The 20,939-nt window shown below is 49.7% G+C and overlaps 1 protein-coding gene across 1 annotated transcript in view; it reads right to left on the bottom strand.

Annotated features, from left to right (window-relative positions):
* Nucleotides 1-20,939, bottom strand: part of TMOD1 (tropomodulin 1) — a 91,835-nt gene that overhangs the window by 13,479 nt on the left and 57,417 nt on the right. Inside the window, exons 5-8 of the mRNA XM_032164641.2 lie at nucleotides 18,041-18,130; nucleotides 16,696-16,826; nucleotides 14,909-15,016; nucleotides 11,805-11,948 (exon numbers count right to left, since the gene is read on the bottom strand). Coding sequence (XP_032020532.1) covers nucleotides 11,805-11,948; nucleotides 14,909-15,016; nucleotides 16,696-16,826; nucleotides 18,041-18,130 — 473 coding nt within the window. The remainder of the gene's footprint in view (nucleotides 1-11,804; nucleotides 11,949-14,908; nucleotides 15,017-16,695; nucleotides 16,827-18,040; nucleotides 18,131-20,939) is intronic.

Here is a 20,939-nt window from a genome sequence, read left to right as displayed (position 1 = left end):
TATAAATGTTACTATCCTTGCTGTGATACAAAACTACAGTTCCCACCTAAACTGCATAGAGTACAAGGGATCTCTCTGTTCCCTCCTTCCCTCCCTCCCTTCCTTCCCTCCTTCCTTCCTCTCTTTCTTTCTTTTCTGAGACAGAGTCTGACTCTGTTGCCCAGGCTGGAGTGTAGTGGTGCAATCTCGGCTCACTGCAGCCTCTGCCTCCCAGGTTCAAGTGATTCTCCTGCCTCAGCCTCCCAAGTAGCTGGGACTATAAGCATGTGCCACCACACCCAGCTAATTTTTTGTGTTTTTAGTAGAGATGGGATTTCACTATGTTGGCCAGGCTGGTCTCGAACTTGGCCTCAAGTGATCCACCCGTCTCAGCCTCCCAAAGTGCTGGGATTACAGGTGTGAGCCACTGCACTCGGCTCCTCTGTATTATTTCTTACAACTGCATACTAGTCTGCAATTATCCCCAAATTTTAAAAGTTTAATAATAATAATTTAAAAACCAGAAATAGAAACCAAACAGAAACACACAACCACCTCTAATGGCTCCCCACTGCCAAGAACTGCTGCTATTTACTGTGTCCCAGGCCCTGCCTTGTGCTCCACTTGTATGATCTCAGCTCATTCCCTCACTAAGCCAACAGGACACAGCCCCACCTCCTCAGCCTGGCACTCAAGGCCCTCACAAATGACTCTTTGCTTTCCTTCTCTCTCTCCTTCTTTACTCAGCCTGTTTATCTCTGGCAGTCTGATAATGGTACCTGGTGCAGACAGAGGTCTACTCCAAAAAGCTCATGTGCCTCCACGTGGAATGCTTTTAGCCTCCCTGTAAGTGTATCCCTATTGCTTTAATATGCACTGCAAATTCCCCCTCCCCCATGAGGCTTTTCCTGATCCTGACCCCAGGAAATGATCTCTCCCCATTCCACCCTCAAGTGCACATTGAATGTCCCTCCCTACACCTAGCAGAGTCCATCTGCCTTACTTGGGTCCCCTGCTTCTATAGTTGTCTCGCCAATTAGAACTGTATTGCCCAATACAGTAGCTACAGTAGCTACTAGCCACATGTTGCTCTATACATCTAAATCATTAAAATGAAAACGATGTATAGTTCAGTTCCTCAGTCCTATTAGCCACATTTCTAGTGCTTGATAGCCACTGGTGGCCGGGCACAGTGGCTCACACCTATAATCCCAGCACTCTGGGAAGCTGAGGCAGGAGGATCGCTTGAGACCAGGAGTTTGAGACCAACCTGGGCAGGTAACATAGAGAAAACTTGTCACTACAAAAACCAACAAACAAATAGGAGACTACCACGTTGGTCAGTGCAGATATGGAACAGTTCCATCATCACAGAAAGTTCTATTGAACAGTGCTGCTGTAGACCGTGAGCTCCTGGGTAGGACATAGTACCCAGTTTCTCTCAGTCGAGGTGTGCAGAATTGAATTGAACGGAGGAAACAGGAACATGCTTGGGAGAGATAGAGGGGACATCAGCCCAGCATCCAAATGGACAAGCACGAATTGCAGCTGAGACTCTTGATTGAGAACTCCCCCCAGGTATTCTGAGTTCACAAGAGCTCGTCTGGGTTCAGACTGGCTCAGAAAGCTGACCACGGCAGGCAGAGGGACACTGGTGAAATTCCACCGGCCCCTCTGGCGAGGCTCCTGAGAATGCTGGGAAGAGGTCAGGTTGGTCCTCGGAGGACTCAGCACAGCCCTGGAATCTGGCCGTTTTGGCCTGGAGATGGTACAGCAACCATCTGAGGCCCCAAGAAGGAACTGGCAGCTCCTCCACCCACCCTCCCCAGTTAGCAGGATCCCTGGCCTCTCCTTGAGGTCTCTTGCTGGAAATGCCCTGCTAAAACTCAGGATGGGCTAGTCTCAGAAAGTACTCGTCTCCCCTGAGTGAAGGGGCTACCAGGGACTTCGAGGACTGCCTCTGCAAAGCTGATGCTTCGTGCAGAGTACAAAGCCCCTTGACATGCATCGCTCCCATTTGACCTGTCTACATCCCTGGAAGGTGAGCAAGGCAGGCAGGAGCCAGCATCTCCATCTTAGAGATGAGTATACTGAATCCATGTGTAGATGGAAGTTGCACCATGCTCCCTCATCTTATTCATGACAGAGCCAAGGCTTGACCTTGACCTGGGGCTGAAAGGACTGCAGAGGTTCCTCCAGGCCCAGTTCTCACATTAGTGTCCAGTACCCTGGATACATACAGATGTGTATGGGCATGTGCGACAAGGTACAGGATTCCATTAGATAATCATGATCTTCCAGGAGTGTTCATCTCAGACCAAACCCATTCTTTTCACATTAAGGAGTAAAACAGAACACGTGCATACATCTTACAATAAGCCTTAAGATGTCAAAGAAGCTTTGGCTGGGCACGGTGGCTGACGCCTGTAATCCCAGTACTTTGGGAGGCCGAGGCGGGCGGATCACGAGGTCAAGAGATCGAGACCATCCTGGCCAACATGGTGAAACCCCGTCTCTACTAAAAATACAAAAATTAGCTGGGCGTGGTGGCGCATGCCTGTAGTCCCAGCTACTCGGGAAGCTGAGGCAGGAGAATCGCTTGAACCAGGGAGGTGGAGTTTGCAGTGAGCTGAGATGGTGCCACTGCACTCCAGCCTGGTGACAGAGTGAGACTCTGTCTCCAAAAAAAAAAAAAGATGTCAAAGAAGCTTCATACCTGCATCTTTCTCTGACTCTGGGGACCCTGAGACTAAAAGGACTCATTCATTTTATAGAACAGAGAACCAGTGGCTGGGGAGCCAGGACTAAAAACCAGTTCTCTTACTTATTTTTCAAGTAACTTATTTAGTGATTACTGTGTGCTAAACAATGTCATAAACATTTTACAAAAGCTAATTAATTTTTTCCTGTCAATCTAAGGAATATGTACTATTATCATTATTTTCATTTTATTTTTTGTTCTTTTTTGAGACGGAGTCTTGCTCTGTCACCCAGGCTGGAGTGCATAGCATGATCTTGGCTCACTGCAACCTCTGCCTTCTGGCTTCAAGCGATGCTCCTGCCTCAGCCTCCTGAGTAGCACCACCATGCCCAGCTAATTTTTGTTTTTTTAGTAGAGATGGGGCTTCACCATGTTGGCCAGGCTGGTCTTGAACTCCTGACCTCAAGTGATCCACCCACCTCGGCCTCCCAAAGTGCTGGGATTACAGGCATGAGCCACTATGCTCATCCTCATTATTTTCATTTTATAGGCAAGAAAAATTGAAGCACAGAAGTATTAAGACATTTTTCCCAAATCCTAGAATGGGTCAGTTGCAGGACCAGGATTTGAATACAGGCAGTGAGCTCCAGAGTCTGTGCTGGTTTCCACCTCACTTAAGTGCCTCTGAAAATGATCAGAAGGCAGAAGTAGGACTGACGAGAGGAACTACAGGCAGATGGTGCTTGGCTCAGCATGGAGGAATGCCTCTGACCATTAGAAGTGTCCACACGCTGAGGAACTGCCTGGTAAGGTAGTGAGCCGCCTGTGCCTGAAAGTGTGTAAAGGGGGAGAGACCAAGGGGTTGGTCATGCCCGGACTGGCAACAGTCTCTGGGCAGCAGAGCCAGGGACAGGATGGTTGGGAAAGAACTCTCGTACCCCTTCAGATTTGCTTGAGAAGTAAATAAACCATTTGTGAATAAATATAACCACATTATTAACAATTCATATGATATTAACACAGATTGAGTAAAACGAAAAGAGTCTCCCTCACCCCATTTATTCCCAGTCCTACCCCCTTCCATAGAAGTAACCACCATGGGCCAGGCGCGGTGGCTCACGCCTGTAATCCTAGCACTTTGGGAGGCCGAGGTGGACGGATCACGAGGTCAGGAGATCCAGACCATCCTGGCTAACATGGTGAAACCCCGTCTCTACTAAAAAATACAAAAAAAAAATTAGCTGGGTGTGGCGGCGGGCACCTGTAGTCCCAGCTACTCGTGAGGCCGAGGCAGGAGAATGGCGTGAACCCGGGAGGCAGAGCTTGCAGTGAGCCGAGATCATGCCACTGCACTCCAGCCCGGGCAACAGAGCAAGACTCTGTCTCAAAAAAAAAAAAAAAAAGTAACCACCATGGCCAACGAGTTGTGTTTCTGCATATGACAGAAACGTACAGGGATTTGTTTTGTGGTGCTTGTTTCATATTTAAATGAATTCATACTATACTTACTGTTCTACAACTTGCCTTTTTCATTTTCATTTTTATTTATTTTTTTAGAGACAGTGTCTCACTCTGTTGCCCAGGCTAGGGTGCAGCAGTGCAAAGCAGTGCAATCATAGCTCACTACAGCTTCTGACTCCTGGGCTCAAGTGATCCTCCTGCTCAGCCTCCCAAGTAGCTAGGACTACAGGCACATGCCACCACATCTGGCTAATTTCCTTTACTATTTTACAGACATGGGGTCTTGCTATGTTGACCAGGCTCGTCTTGAACTCCTGATCTCTAGTGAGCTCCCTCCTTGGCCTCCCAAAAGGCTGGAATTACAGGCATGAGCTGTCATGCCTAGCCCACCTTTTTCATTTAATATTTTGCAGAGCTCTTTCAGAGTCAGTACATAGAGAATGATCTTATTCCTTCTACTGGCTTCACGGGATGCCCTGATATAGATGGATATTTAGGTTACTTCCGTTTTTTCCTGTTACGAACAACGTGGCAGTGGCAGGGGAGGGAGAGGGTATTCCTCAGACTTCCTACGGAAATCAAAACTGCTAGGTTGAAAGGCGCTTTCAAATTAAAATTGAGACTGCTCTGCCAAAAGAATGTAAAAGTCAGCGTGCCCTTCCGCAGTGGTTACAGCTGTGTGTCTTCACCCCTTTACCATGTCAGAGCGTTAACCATCGGATGAGAAAGAGATCAGATTTGCTCTTGAACAAAATTAGCAACCAACACCTTAGGTGTTAAGTTGTTACAAGGTGTATCCTGGAGCCGGTGGCTCCGAGGCTCTCTGGCCAGAAGCAACAAGAACATCAAGAATCTCACTTTGGACATTTGACGGGGCCAACTCTGGCCATTCCCAGGTGATATGGACAACTGGGAATACCTCAAAACACAACAGAAAGGAGGCCTGGGAATTAGGTTGTCCAACTCCAGAGTCCCAGACCCTAACTGACATTAAAATTCCCTCCATCTCCCACCTGTTTACACACCCCCAGGATGGGAACTCCTCCCCCTTTGAGGTACCTGCTTCTTCCTGGAGTAGCTTTCCTAATTATGTGTCCGGAATTGGTGGGTTCTTGGTCTCACTGACTTCAAGAATGAAGCCGCGGACGCTCGCGGTGAGTGTTACAGTTCTTAAAGGCGGCGTGTCCGGAGTTTGTTTCTTCTGATGTTCGGACGTGTTAGAGTAGTTTCTTCCTGCTGGTTGGTGCGTGGTCTCGCTGGCTCAGGAGTGAAGCTGCAGGCCTTCGCGTGAGTGTTACAGCTCTTAAGACGGCGCCTGTTACAGCCCTTAAGGCGGCGCACCTGGAGTTGTTCGTTCCTCCCAGTGGGTTAGTGGTCTCAATGGCTTCAGGAGTGAAGCTGCAGACCTTCGCCTTCGCAGCGAGTGTTACAGCTCGTAAAAGCAGTGTGGACCCAAAGAACGAACAGTAGCAACATTTATAGCAAACGGCAAAAGAACAAACCTTCCACAACTTGGAAGCGGACCCCAGCAAGTTGCCACTGCTGGCTCCGCAGCCTGCTTTTATTCTCTTATCTGGCCCCACCCACATCCTGCTGATTGGTCCACGTTACAGAGAGCCCATTGGTCTATTTTACAGAGAGCTGATTGGTCTGTTTTGACAGGGTGCTGATTGGTGCCTTTACAATCCCTGAGCTAGACACAAAAGTTCTCCACATCTCCAATAGATTAGCTAGATACAGAGTGTCCACACAAAAGTTCTCCATGTCCCCACCAGAGTAGCTAGATACAGAGTGTCGACTGGTGCATTCACAAACACTGAGGGTGCTGATTGGTGTGTTTACAAACCTTGAGCCAGATACAGAGTGCCGATTGGTGTATTTACAATCCCTTAGCTAGACATAAAAGTTCTCCATGTCACCACCAGAGTACCTACATACAGAGTGTCCATTGGTGCATTCACAAACCCTGAGCTAGACACAGGGTGCTGATTGGTGTGTTTACAAACCTTGAGCTAGACACAGAGTGCTGATTGGTGTATTTACAATCCCTTAGCTAGACACAAAGATTCTCCAAGTCCCCACCAGACTCAGGAGCCCAGCTGGCTTCACCCAGTGGATCCTGCACCGGGGCCCCAGGTGGAGCTGCCTGCCAGTCCCACGCTGTGCTCCGGCACTCCTCAGCCCTTGGGTGGTCGATGGGACTGGGCCCCGTGGAGCAGGGGGCAGCGCTCTTTGTGGAGGCTCCCACCGCGCAGGAGCCCATGGCGGGGGTGGGGGGGAGGCTCAGGCATGGCAGGCCTGAGCCCTGCCCCGCGGGGAGGCAGCTAAGGCCCACGAGAAGTCGAGCACAGCAGCTGCTGGCCCAGGTGCTAAGCCCCTCACTGCCTGGGACCGGCGGGGTTGCCGGCCGCTCCAAGTGCGGGGCTGCTGAGCCCACGCCCACCCGGAACTTGCGCTGGCCCGCAAGCACCACGCAGCCCCGGTTCCCGCCCGCGCCTCTCCCTTCACACCTCCCGGCAAGCTGAGGGAGCCAGCTCCGGCGTTGGCCAGCCAAGAAAGGGGCTCCCACAGTGCAGCAGTGGGCTGAAGCGCTCCTCAAGCACGGCCAGAGTGGGCAACAAGGCCGAGGAGGCACTGAGAGCGAGCGAGGGCTGTGAGGGCTGCCAGCATGCTGTCACCTCTCAGTTACAGAGGTCTTTCTGGTCAACTCCTGTGACACAAAATAATATAGATAATTCTTACTATGGTGACTTAATATTTGCAAAATTCTTTGATCCTCCTCCCTCCAAAAGGTGGTGTCTGATTTCTTTCCCCTTGAGTGTGGGTTGTGCTTTGTGATTCACTTTTAATAAACAGAATATGGTGGAAATGACTTTGTGTAACTTCCGAGGCTGGGTTATAAAAGGCATTTGAGGCTTTCTTTTTTCTCTGACTTGGCTCACTCACTCTGGGAAAAGTTAGCTGCCATATTGTGAGGACACTCCAACAGCCCTAGGCCGGGTGCACACGATAAGGTGCTGAGGTCTCCTGACCACGCTGTGAGGGAGCCATGGTGGAAGCAGTTCCTCCACCTCAGATCATGCGCTCTGGGCGAAGTCAGCCAGCCACACTGCTCCTGGATTCCTGGCCTTCAGAAATGGTGAGTTAATACATGTTTATTGTTGTTTTATGCCAGGATTCTGAGGCTACAAAAAACTGATACACTCACAATGTTGAGTAAAAAAAGCCAGATACAAATCATCCAATCAGGGAAAACAAGACAGCACAATCCATCTACTTTAACTTCTCTTCAAAATATTAAGCACACCCTCATTGTCAAATATTGGAATAAAAAGTGGGGAATCTGGCCACTACCCCAGACATTATACATATTCTCATTTGTGGGGCTCACCCCAGGCCTTTTCTGGCCTGGGGAGCAGGGCCCCCCGGTGCCCTGGGGGTCCTGGGGAAGAGCAGCTCTGTGGGGAGTTTGGAGAGTTTGGTAAGAGCAGCAAAGAAGCCGTGTGTAGAGATGGCCTGCTTGGCCTGGGCTGGGCCTGCAGGCTCCCTCGGGGCCCACAGGGTCCCTCCCATTCATCCATCAGTGCAGCCAGGATACTGCAGCTCCAACCCAGCTGTGCCACTAACCTGGCCTGTGGCCTCAGGCTAGTCCCATCCCTTCTCTCATCCTCAGTTTCCCCGCTTGTGAAAGGAGGACTGGACTAGATGTTGTCTCGGTGCTTTCTGGCTCTGGGGCCTGCTCTGCCCTTTCCCAATTCACCGTGGTCTTGGCGCAGCCGCAGGCGGCAACAGAACATTGCTTGGGGATAGAGAGACTATTTGAGTCAACAAACAGCTTCAAAGTCCTGGTTCCCAAACTGTGTCCTGAGCCAGCTCCGTGTCACCCTGGGCAGAACTCCCCAAGTCCCTTTCCCTGTCTGTATAAGGAGAAAGAAGGACAGAGACTTGCTGCCACAGGTTATAAGCACAGGACTGAGGAAGAAGCTCCCGTCTCCAAGGACCTCGGTGACTAACCAGGAATGAGGAAGAAAGGAATAAATCAAGTGCCACTGGCCACCTCCTCTGTGTCACACTGCCCTGCCTCCCCCAAGTCTGGGGCTGGGGCACCTGAAGGGGAGGCACAGGTGGCCTCCTCCTGAGCCTGAGTCAGCAGAGCCCCCTCCCTGAGACCTGCCTTCAGCCCTTCCCCTGCCAGACCCAACTCCAGTTAGGCAGGAGCACCTCCCCACAGCCCCCTGGTCCTTGAGGCCATAGCTCCTGGCTGATCTCCTGGGCCCTGATACCCTCTCCTTGCCCCCAATCCCCTCCCATCCAGCCAGAACCATCTTCCCAGAGCACAGCACAGCCCACTTTCCCTAAACCTACCCATTCAAAGCTCTCTGACTCCTAACCCCCTTTCTGGCTTTCCTCTGGGGGTACCGTGAACCTGTGTGGATGGGCTCCATGGCTTTCCCCACTCCTCTCTGCACCTGGGATGCCATGGCCTCCATGTCACCTGAGATACTTTTCACCTTGTGAGTGGGAAGTCAGGGTCTACCCAGCATCTACGGGTTTATCTCAACATCTGCCTCCTCCAAGCAACCCTCCCTGATCACTATTCCTGACTAAGACTTCTCCCTCTGATGGACCTCCCAGCCCACTGTCTGGCTGCTGGAGCACCTGGTATGATGGTCATTTCTGCAACCATCTTTTCTCCCATCCAGTGAGGAAATTTCTGGAGGGCGGACCTGGAGCCTCAGTCCCGCACACAGCCCAGCACAGTCCTGGCAAGCAGCCAGCATTCATCAAAATGTCGAGATGAACCAAAAAAGAGGCTCACTGGATGGGGGGTGGTGCTGACCAGTGCTCAGGCCCCAGGCCAGAGGACAGATGAGAAAAGCCAGGCTGACATCACAGGAAACTACAGCTGCTTCAAGAACCCAGACAGGCAGAGCATTCTACATGGACTCTGGAGTCACACAGACCTGGGTTTGAATCTTGCCCTTCTCGCTTCTTATGTGGCCTTGGGAAGGTTGCATAGCCTGCCTGGCACTCAGTTTCCTCATCTGTGATACAGGGATGGGTTGTAACGCCACTTACGGAGTCTTTGTGAACATTAAATTGGATAATAGACACAAAGTACCCAGTATGGTTTTGGCGCATGATACCTGCTCAGGAAATTAACTCTTAGAATAGCATGTGAATCCCCTAGTTCACCTTCCCACTAATTCTAAAAGTTAACAACTTCAGAATTTACATCTGTTGTCTCCTTAGAAGCAGAGATTTTTATAATCCCCATTTTACAAGCCAGGAAACTGAGGCTCACGGAAGTAAATGTTTTTGAACCAGGGTATTCAGCTAAGGTAAGGGCAATGGTTAGCATGGGCTCCATCTTGGACTCTGTGGGGATAGTGTGTGGAGGGAAGGGGCAACTCCCTGGCAGCTGCCACCACAGTGACCTGAAGCCAGTGCTCCCAGTCCTCTTTGGCTGACGTTCTGCCCTGGGAGTTAAGTTTCAGCTGACTCTGGGTAGACCCTGACTTCTTGCCAGGCCAGGCTGGGATTCACATGAGTAGCCAATCCTAGGGCCTGGCCCAGGGCTGCTGCCAAGCCTGCTGCATGCCTGTGTTCCATCTGCTCTGCCCCTCTTGCCTCCAGTGGAGCAGAGTCAGCAATGGCTAAGGGAGAGTGCAGAAGGGGTAGGGGTGTGGAGGGCCTGAGAATGAGCAAGGCAGCAGCAAGACCACCTGCATGCGAGAGATGCAAGAAGTCTAATGCAGCAAATGCACGTGACACGGCTGCTGCCAGCTCATGTGACTGCTTTATATAAATTAGAAAAAAGTGCCCTCTCTGCATGAACAAAGCCCCATACTGAGGCACACAGCTTGCAGAGTGGATTCCAGGTTGAATTTTGCTCTCTGCTACCTCATTGTGCTGTGAACAATATGCATGATCATCCAGGGCAATCTTACTTACCAGGCACCCCTGAAGGGCCAGGTCTTGAGCTGGGCACTGAGATAAGGAGATGCCTCAGACATAGCACCAGCTTCTGGGAAGCTCAAGGGAAGCCAAGGTGCTGGGGGAGCCCAGAGGAAGAGGTATCTAACTCTCTTTGGGCAGAGGTTTGGAGGAGCTATGGCAGACTAGTGGGAGAAGACAGTAGTAACCTGGCTCTCCAAGAAAAAAAAAAAAGCCCTGATGCATGGTGTGCCAATTTGCCAATTTCCATAGTGTAAATACTCCCACCTACCATGAGCAATTCAAGGCACCAATATGCCATCACCGGTCTCAGGAAGAGATATCCACAATCAGCTCTTGCAAGCTGGTTCAAGCTGTCTCTAGAACACCACTAAGATAAAGTGAAGCTTCAACTAAACCCAGAAGGCAGAGAAGAGGGTAGAGGCAGGGGAGGACATTCCATGAGGAGGGAAAGGCATGGGGGCATGAAAGTGAGTGGAGAGCAAGTTGTGAATGGTTTTGAAAAGGCTATGGTTGGGAAGGGACAGTCAAAGTCTTCTGTAGGTTGGTAATGTTTTCGTTTCTTGACCTGGACATGGGTTACATGCCTGTTATGATTCCTTAAGCTATGCATTTAAGTTTTATGCACTTTTCTGTATGTTTGCCATATTTTACAATAAAGAAGTTAAGAACTTGTGATAGTCTCACTCAGGTATAACCACTGTTTAGAATTTTGTAATATTTCATTCCAATCTTTTTCCCATGCATACATTTATACAACCATTCGGCAAAAATTTTCATGTAGTGGAAAAAAACAACTGAGTCCCCATTCATAAAAAAAGAAAGCATTTTAACATCAAAAGCAACATGCTGCAGTGGAATAAGTGAGAGTTTTAGAGTCAAGGAGGCCTGGATTCAAATCCTGCTTCCTAAATGCTGACCCTATGGCCCTGAAAAAGGGGCTTATCTTTGGCTTGTCTGGATTGTTTTCTGAAAACTGAGACTGATGATACCCACATTCTGTAGGGTTGTTGTGAAGATCAAAGATGATGGATGTAAGATGTGTAGCTCAGAGCCTGGTCCACAGTAGACTCTCAACACTTGTAACATATAAGATGTTATTAGCATCCTCTTAGAAAGTCAGAGCTGAAAGAGTTGCCCCGCAGATAAAATGATTGACTCACAGAAGTTACAGAGAAACAGTAACTCCATAAGAATAAAGACAAACTAGAATTTGCCTAGAGAGTAATGTTAATGGTGAGGAAATTCAAAAGCCCCATTGAATGGGGGTGAATGGAGAAAATTGGGAATTTTAACCTGGAGAAGGAGAGCTTAGTGGTTCATGAGATCTGTGCAACAGATGTCCTGGATGAAGCAGAGAACAGAGCTAAGCCCAACAAACAGGACTTACAGGGAGCTGACTTCTACCAGATATAAGGAAGAATGTTCTCATTGCCTAAGAATGGAAGTGGTGATATTGGTAAGGAGTGTGTCCCTCATCATGAGAGGGACTCAAGCAGAACTGGAAGAGCACATAGTGGGAGCGATGAAGAAGGAAGGTGAGCATGGTAGAGGGTGTGAACTTTGGGGACCTTGGAGGTCCCTCAAAGCTGGGCTCTGAGCTTCTATCATCAGCGTTCTCAGCTCCATCCAGCAGCATGGGAAAAACTGCAGGCCAGTGAGCTGCATGTAGTAACAGACCTGAGGAGACCCTTGCCCATCTCACCTGGTTGTCAATTTTCAGTTCCACCAGAGAAGTGTTATATGGGAGGGCTTCTACCAGGCGCAGAATCCCAGCTCCAGAAATGAAGTTGGATTCCACATTCAGTGTCTTCAACACCTTGTTCTCCTTGAGCATCTCAGCAAGGGCCTTGAAGCACAAGAGAAAGCAAAGTCACCCCGAGCAAGGCTGGAGGCCCCTCTGGGTAGAACCTAAGACACCTAGGGGAACAAGATGATGATCCCCACCATGTCCTTCACCAAGCACAGCTCTGACTGTGTCTCTCCTCTCCTGCAACCCGCCATGGCTCCCGATCCCCCACAGGAGAATTCTATGTTGCTTAGCCTACATCCAAAGCTTCTATGACCTGGGTCTACTCCGCTGTCCAGAATCAGCTCTCACTGCTCCTCTTCAGTGGGGCTACTCGCAGCTCCCCATGCCTGATCAGTGCTTTCCCACTTTGTCTCTGCCCTTTCTATCCCTCCCACCTGGAATTCCCTTCCCTTTCTGCTTCACTGTCCAAGCTCTGCCCATCTTTCAAGGCCATTCTCAATGCCCCTTTCTCCGAGAGCTCTTGCTGACATTCCCCAGCTAGTTGTAGCCTACCCTCTTGAATCCTCATAGAATGGAGCCATACTTCTCTCATTATGGACCTTGGATTCCTCTGTTCAGAGTTGTTTTCATACCGGTGTTGTCTCTGCTATTAGACTATATACTCCTGGTGGGCTGAAAATGCATCCTATCTATCCCATGTTGCCCACAGTACCCAGCACATAATAGGCCCTCAGGCATTGTTCACTGAGTGACCAGTGAAGCCTCAACCTCCTGTACATACTCCCCACTTGTCTCTTTATTGCCCTATGGAAATTCCATGGAGACATGGTTTTCTTCATCTGAGCACGACAGAGCAGGAGAGGGAAGCCTGGGAAACCACCCACTGGGCAAGTGACCAGGGCAAACTGGAGAAGAGGAGCTTAGGTGGCCCCTAGCACGTTTCAGAGGAACTCAGCCAGGGGGTGTAGATGACAATCAGAGCCTCTGAAGGAAATGAGGTAATTAGCAGTTGGTGGAAACGATGCGTCATGGAGGGAAAAAGACACCGGCAGCTGATAGGACACACTGATCGGTGGGCCCTGCTGCCTAAAATGACGCTCCGAGCCAGGAATACCTACCCCGTCACCCCTGCCTTGCTGAGACCTGCTGAGAGGCTAGCTCCCGGGAAGCCCTCTGTTTTGAAATCATCGCCCCCTCCTCAGTGCCCTTCACTTACGTGTGCCCCTGGGATGGCATGTCAGCTTTCTCTATGATGGTGTCTGTCTCTGACTTGGCTGGCCCTCCTGAGGGCAAGGACCCAGCCAGAATCCTCTCTGTGTCCTCCACCAGAACCCTCCTGCTCCCAGGAAAGGCCTGGCCTGGCTTAATCAAATCTAATTAAAAAAATCAAAATAACAACCAGTAGGCAATCTGCCAGGCTGATCCAACTGGACATGCTGGTGGCTGAGCAGGTCCTGGAGGCCCTGTCTTGCGAGGTGTTAACTCCTTGTATGCTGGGTCCCAGTGGAGGAACCGGGGCCCAGGAGAAAAGCTAGGGCAGGCAGTGGGGGCACTGACAGAGCTCTGGCAGCCTGATTTACCAACTGGCCCAGAAGCATCTCAGTGTTTGACACGGGCATACTGGTGTGCATGGGCTGATATCAGCTGTTGGTCTGGCGGAGTCCACGCCCAAAAAGCATTGGTGGACCTGAGCTGAGGGCCAGAATGGATGTGCTTGGTTTCTGACCCATGACATAGTAGCAGACAGGGCATGTGGCTTTGCCAGCTGTGTTCCTATGGGCAAGGAACCATGGAGATCTGAGGTCAGAGGTCATCAATCCAGAGGTTCCCCACTGACAGCAATGGGAGATTGTGAGCTATTTCTATTATTTCAAAAATATGAAAGAACACTGTCCTACCTATTTTAAGAATCAGAAAAAAATTGATTGCTACTAAATGGTTAATTACTAGCCCTGATAAACTAGCTTCTGCCCTTCTTGCAGGAATCTAGCTTTGCAATAATTGCACTGTACTGTTACCCTTTAGTTGTCTGCTTGGCCAAATGGACCAGAATCTTTATGAAAGTGGAAGCTGAGACTGTTTGGTCACAATTATATTCCCAGAACCTAATTCAGTGTTGGGCACAGAAAGACTCTCAATACATGTGTGCTGGATGTTTAAAAAGAAGATTTGATGGCTACTTCAGAGTAAGTACAATTTAATTTGATCAGAAATATCTTTTGAGACTTGGTAAAATAAAATTGGTCATTGGGACCTGCTGATGAAACCATCATTTTTATTTTTTGTAATATTTATTTATTTATTTATTTATTTATTTATTTATTTATTTTGTGATGGATCCTCGCTCCGTCGCCCAAGCTGGAGTACAGTGGTGCAATCTCGGCTCACTACAACCTCCGCCTCCTGGGCTCAAGTGCTTCTCCTGCTTCAGCCTCCCGAGTAGCTAGGATTACAGGCGTGCACCACCATGCCCAGGTAATTTTTATACTTTTAGTAGAGACGAGGTTTTACCATGTTGGCCAGGCTGGTCTCGAATTTCTGACCTCAAGTGATCCACCCGTCTTGACCTCCCAAAGTGATGGAATTGCAGGTGTGAGCCACTGCGCCCAGCCAAAGCCATTGATTTTAGAGATGGAAAAACTGAGGAACAGGGAAGGGCAGGCCCTTGTTCTAATATGATGTGCTGAGTGAAGAGAGAGACAGATTTAGGGGTCACATGACTGCACTGGAATTGCAGGTCCACCTCTCACTTGCTGTGTGACTGGACAAAACAAGTTGCCTGACCTCTCTGAACCCTAGATTCGTTAAGTGCAAAGTGGGGAGAACTGCACATCTGAGACCAGAAGTGGTTGTGAGGATTGGCCAGGATGATGTGTAGGTGGTGCCAGGTGATGGCCATTCCCTCTACACCCCTCATAGCTCCTGGTCCAGTGCCTTCCACTGTACCACATAAAGCTCTTTGTTAGTGGGATACAACCAGTCCTGAGGCCACATATTTCAACTCTTCTGTTTCGAGGCCCCCTACCCACAATGCAACAGAACAGAAAGGTACATACATACGCCACGGGGTCATTACTCCGTGTCCCCACGATGCTGAACTTCTTCACATATGAGTTTTCTTTCAGGGCTTCTGCATATGCCTTGAGGGTGGGGATGGGGATATTCTGCACAAAGAAAGGCAACAGAGAGAGTGACCAGAAGCCTCCCCTGGGACAGGCTGAGGCAGGTGGATTAGCCTGGCTACTCACTGATTCCTGGCAAGTCTCTGGCCAAAAAGCTGAATGGGCAAAATGTTCAGGCTTTGTCCCAGATGATTGAGATTTGGGGAGAACTTTCTGGTAAACAGATTTAGAAAATCCTCTGTGAAAATTTCAGATAAGACCTGTAACCTCTTTCTTTGTGCACTTGGGGGCCAGAGAAGAGGCAAAAATTAAGGTGTGTAGTATTGTGCAAAGAGCTAGGACTAGGGGTGTGGGGAGGGGCTGGAACCTGGCCTTGGTCCCAGTGATTGGCAATGTTTCTGACTTGCTAAGTGTCTCTATGGAAGCCTCTTGCCCTCTCTGGCCCTGTTTCTGGAAAACAGGTAAGGGGGTTGCATATGATGCTCTTTAAGAGACATCTACCCCAGGGGGTCTCTGCTCCAGCTGCACATCAGAGACTCCTGGGGAACTTCTACAAAATGGTGATGCTTGAGCCGGCCCAGAACAATAGAATCAGAATCTCTAGGGTCAGGCCTGGGCGTTGGTATATACTTTTTAATCTTCTCAGGTGAAAACCACTCATCTGGTCCAACAGGCTCACAGTGCAGAGGAGAAACTGAGGCCCAGAGGAGGCTGGGGCCTCACAGGGCGATTCCATCCCTCTTGCAGCCCTGAGACAGCATTCACTGCCAGCGGGCAGCATTCTGAATTGTGCCAATGTCTCCTACTGGGCACATGAAAGCAAACATGGCTGTGTTTTTACCAATCTCTCAGAGCGTCACTTTAGCTCCCGTGGGAACAGAGCATGGGGAGGCCAGGTGGGGGTGAACACTAGGGTGCAGGTTTCCAATCTGATGGTGCCGTGGGGCTGGCAGCTGCTTAAACTAAAGTGGAGAAGGAAAGAAAGTGGAGCAGGGGCATGGGGGGCTGGCTTCTAGTCTTACACCCACCCCCTCCCAGAACTAATCCACTGGTCTCCGGGCCGAGCAGGTGGGTAGGCAGCTGCATTTGTCTCTGAATTCTTCCTGCGGTAGCCTGTTCAGGGTGAGACTGCCTGTCCACCTGTCCCTCCCCTGCCCCGGGATCACATAAGGAAATGTCCACAGAGAAAAGGGCAGACAGCTTGGGATATCGCTTTGGACATTTTGGCCAACAGCTCCCTTCTGTGGCTGTAAAATGAGGATGAATATGAACGTGATACAGCAGCAGCGATGGCACAGGGGAGGGACATGCCCAGGGCCTGTGTTACCCCCGAGCCTAGTGGGCACTGGACTTTTCCAGCCTTGAGATCCCGTGCAGCAGCGTGTGTCTGACTCATGATTTTATCTCGGAGAATCTCTCAGTGTTTTGAATAATGTGGCAGGTTTCCAGATCGAAGCTGGGTTGGCCCGTGCTAAACATCTGGGCCTGATATCATCCTCAGAAAGAAACCAGGACTGCCAGATGCACTTGTTTACACTGCCCACCCCTCTTAAAGGCTCCCATTTGCAAAGGTTTTGTCCCTATTTCCAATGCAGAAACACCCAGAATCCAAACAGGACCCTGTTTACTCTGCACAACCAACCCTGGACCATTTGCATTTGGGTGACATGGTTCCCCCTCCCGCAGCCACACACAGGTAAAATGAAATAAATGGACCTTACCCGGATATTATTCAGGTTAACTTCTTCAAGTTTTGGGTCATTGTTCTTTATCCGTTCCAGCGTTTCCTCTACGTCTGTTGAATTTGGTTCTTCATCGGGCACAGGCTTGTATTGTGTGGGTTTAATCACACCTAGAGTGACCGATAAAAGGGAGGTGGCTCACAGAAACAAGGGGCTCACTTTCTGCCAACACAAAGATACTGTGGAAGGGAGCATGTGCAGAGTTGGGGCACGTGAGGGCTGCACATCGCAGGCGCTGGGTGGGGGTAGGGGGCACCACTCAGAAGAAGCCCCGCAAGGGAGCCTGGAGGCCGGGGTTCTACTTGGACTCTGCCTTTGACGTCTTGCAAGAACTGGGTGAATTACTTAAACTCTCTGAACCTTGGGTCTACATCTGTAAAGCAGGGCTAGTCATTTTCCCGGGGCTCATGACGTCAGTGGACTCTTGGGAGGCTAAGATGAAGCCCAGATGGGAAAGAAATGCATCAATCTTCCAGAGGGAGGAATAATTATTTTTTGGCAGCCTCATTTCTGTTTGGGGCCAAAATGCCAGCTTTGGAACAATGCAGTAGAGTAATTAAGGCAATGCAATATTGGCACAGGAAAGGACAAAAGGGCTCATGAAACAGAGGAGGCACCTAGAAACAGATCCATGTGGATGATAAAGGCGGAGCCCAAACCAGTGGTGAAAGGATAAATCTTGCAAGGAACGGTGTTGGGACCACTGGATATTAATTCAAAAAAAGGAAAGTTTGGTCTCATCCCACAGCACACACAAACATGAACTCCAGGTAGATTAAGAAGTTGAATATAAGGCCAGGTGTGATGGCTCATGCCTGTAATCCCAGCACTTTGGGAGGCTGAGGCAGGAGGATCGCTTGAGTCCAGGAGTTCGAGACCAGTCTAGGCAATGGTGTGACCTCATCTCCATACAAAATAAACAAAATTAGCCAGCCATGCTGGCATACACCTGTAGCCTCAGCTACTCAGGAGGCAGAGGTGGGAGGATTGCTTAAGCCCAGGAGATCCAGGCTGCAGTGTGCCAAGATTGTGCCAATGCACTCCAGCCTGGCTGACAGAGCAAGACCCTGTCTAAAAAAAGAAAAAGTTGAATGTAAAAAGTAAAACTCTAAAACTTTTAGAAGAAAATATAGGAGAACATTTCTATAATACTGGGATAGAGAAGGCCTTTGTAAACAAGACACAAATCCCAGGAGACTCAAAGGAAAGGATGAACAGATTTGGCTATATAACATGTTAAAACTTCTGCAATGAGCCAGAGAACATCAGTGAGTGGAGGAAGCAAGAAGCATGAGGTCCCTCCTGGGGGCGGGCGCATACTCACTGTTGAGCCCCTCCTTGTTCATGATGGAGCTGCTGCTCAGCGCCTGGTAGTACTGCTGGTTACTCATGAGCGTGTGCATGCCCAGGATCGCTGCAGGGACAAGGGAAGCGCTCATGATGTGCCTCTGCAGACAGAAGAGCCTCCTAGGGACCCATACTCCTAACCCCGGGAACTCTGGCTCACAGAAATGGCAAGAAACACTTGCATGAAAACTTCAAAATTTTATTTTACTTTTACTCTCACCTCTATTGATGTGACTCTGAAATCCCCAGCCCCAGCCCAGGCTGCTCTGCCGCTGGCCTCTGATTCCCCGATGTCCTGCTAGCACATCCAGCTCAACGTGGCCAAACCAGAATGGCTCTTTCCAGTGACAGCCTCTTTCTTTGGAAGGCTCTCTTTCCATCTTGTCATCCTGCCTGTCCCTCAGGGTAAAACATCAGGGAATCTGGCACCTTCTCCCCCATAAGCCCATTTGACCGTCCCAGTGTCTCTGAGATCTGTCCCCCTCCCATCCCATCATCTCCGTCCTAGTGGAGGCCTGATCATTCTTTGTCTGTATTGTCACAGCTGTGTCATCACTGGTGTGTTGGTCTTGGCCTCTTCCTTCCCTCTACCTCCCAGCATGCAGCACAAAGCAGCTGGAAAGCTCTTTCTGGAAATGCCAACCTGATCTCATTGCTCCCGTGCTTAGCCATTCTTTCATCCATTCATTCGTTCAACATGTAATGAGGCCCACCCCAGCACTGTGTGCTAGGCTCTGGTGGGGACAGTGGAGAATAAGAAAGACTGGGTCTCCGCTCATGGAGCTGAAAGTGTGCTGGGGGAGAGAGGAGCCAAGCAAGTTCCCACACAATGAAAAACCAGCACAGGGTATGGTGAGTGTGGTAGAGGAAAAAGTTCAGTCCTAAGACAGCATAAAAGAGGAACTTGGGATGGGAAGGAGGAGTAAGTGTTGGTCAAGTTAAGAGAAGGGCTATAAAACATTACAGGCAGAGGAATGCAGGTGGGAAAGCTTCGAGGTTCAGAGAGTGGCAGGCCGGTGAGGGAGGAAGGTCAGGTTGGCATTTCAGGAAAGACCTTTCCAGCTGCTCTGTGCTGCATGTTGGGAGGTGGAGAGTAGGAAGAGGCCAAGGCCAGGACACCAGTGATGACACAGCTGTGAAAATCACTGCTGGGGGAAACAGGATAGAAGCTGGATGTGTGGCGGTAATAATCAGAAGCATGGCAACGCCACCCCTCTCACTGAGCACAGGCTCGGGGCCAGGGAAGACACTTTGTATCCATCATGCCCAATTTGGTTGCACACTGGAATCACTTGGGGATCTGTTGAAATTCCTGATGCCCAGTCCCACCCTAGACCAATTAACCCAAAATCTCTGGGGATGGAGCTCAGGCACCTGCGTTTTTAAAGCTCCCTGGATGGTTTCAATGAGCAGCCAAGGTTGAGAACCATTGCCTGACACTCCCTCCTTGATCTGCCCAATAACCCTCTAGAGTAGATTTTATTCACCTAGGTAAGGTCAGATTCTACAGGGTTTTCTAGGCTGAGTAAGGAGTTCGGGTGTCTTTTCCTAGGAACAGCCTGGGAAGCCATTGAAGGCTTGAGCAGGAAGTGAGATGGTCTGACCTGAGTTCTGACTATTGTGTTGAGAACTCACTACAGAGGGGAGAGATGGACGTGGCTACAGAGCTGTGAGGCTGTTGCAGCTGTCCAGATGGGAGGACGGTGGCTTGTACAGCCAAGTCCAAACCCAGAGCCTGGCTTCACAGGTCCTCCCTGGGCCGGCCCCACCTCAACAGTGTTGTTGCACTCCCCCTCCCAACAGCTTCTCTGCTCCAGCTACACAAACAGTCCCTGCTCATAGCTGCTCCTGCTTTTGCTAGTACTCTCCCTTCTGCTGGTGATTCTCTGCACCCACTTGACTTGGAATTTTAGATAAACAACAATTTTTTTTTTTTTTTGAGATGGAGTCTCGCTCTGTCGCCCAGGCTGGAGTGCAGTGGCGAGATCTCAGCTCACTGTAAACTCCGCCTACGGGGTTTAAGGAATTCTCTGCCTCAGCCTCCTGAGTAGCTGGGATTACAGGAGTGTGCCACCACGCCCAGCTAATTTTTGTATTTTTAGTAGAGACAGGGTTTCACCATCTTGGCCAGGTTGGTCTTGAACTCCTGACTTCTTGATCCACCAGCCTTGGCCTCCCAGAGTGCTGGGATTGCAGGCATGAGCCACCTAGCCTGGCCAACACCAAATTTTTTTTTTAGCTAAGTATGCCCCATTCAATATTGGGACATACTCGTTGTTCTCTGAAATTTGAATTCAGTTGAACATCCTGTATTTTATCTAAAAACTCTACGGCCTTATCCTTCAAGACTGGGAGTAACTCTTCCTCCTCCAGGGAGTCTTCCTGGATTCCTCCTCTCCCTCTCTAATTCTCCCACAGCACCTAGTGTATGCCTCAGAATCTATCTGGTGTTAGACATATATAGATACACGTGTGCTTCTGCTACTAGACTGTAGGCTTCTGGAGGTCAGAGAAGGATATTTTCTCTTCCACCTCTCCCTGAATACGGTATTTAGCAAATATTTGGTGATGATTTTTAAAAAACACCCAAGTCATTTGATTAGATATGGTTTCCTGTTAGAGAGACAACATGGGAGCCTTTAATGAAGAGTCAGGAAACCCAAGTTCCAGCCCTGACCATGCCCCTGATGTCAGTGTGACCTTGGGCAATTCCCCTCCCCTCTCTAGGCTTCAACCTCCTCTTTCCAATGAGGGGTTGAGACAAGACCAGTGGCTCTCAGTCAAGGCTGCACACATGGATCACCCAGGGAGCTTTAAGACCATATCAGTGCCTCTCTCCATCTTGGACCAACCAATCGGAATCTCCGGATATGTGT

Source organism: Hylobates moloch, unplaced genomic scaffold (assembly GCF_009828535.3).
Source record: "Hylobates moloch isolate HMO894 unplaced genomic scaffold, HMol_V3 SCAFFOLD_10, whole genome shotgun sequence".
In the NCBI taxonomy this organism is placed as follows: domain Eukaryota; kingdom Metazoa; phylum Chordata; class Mammalia; order Primates; family Hylobatidae; genus Hylobates; species Hylobates moloch.
The sequence above is the reverse complement of the archived record's forward strand: the minus strand, read 5'-3'. Positions and strand labels throughout refer to the sequence as shown.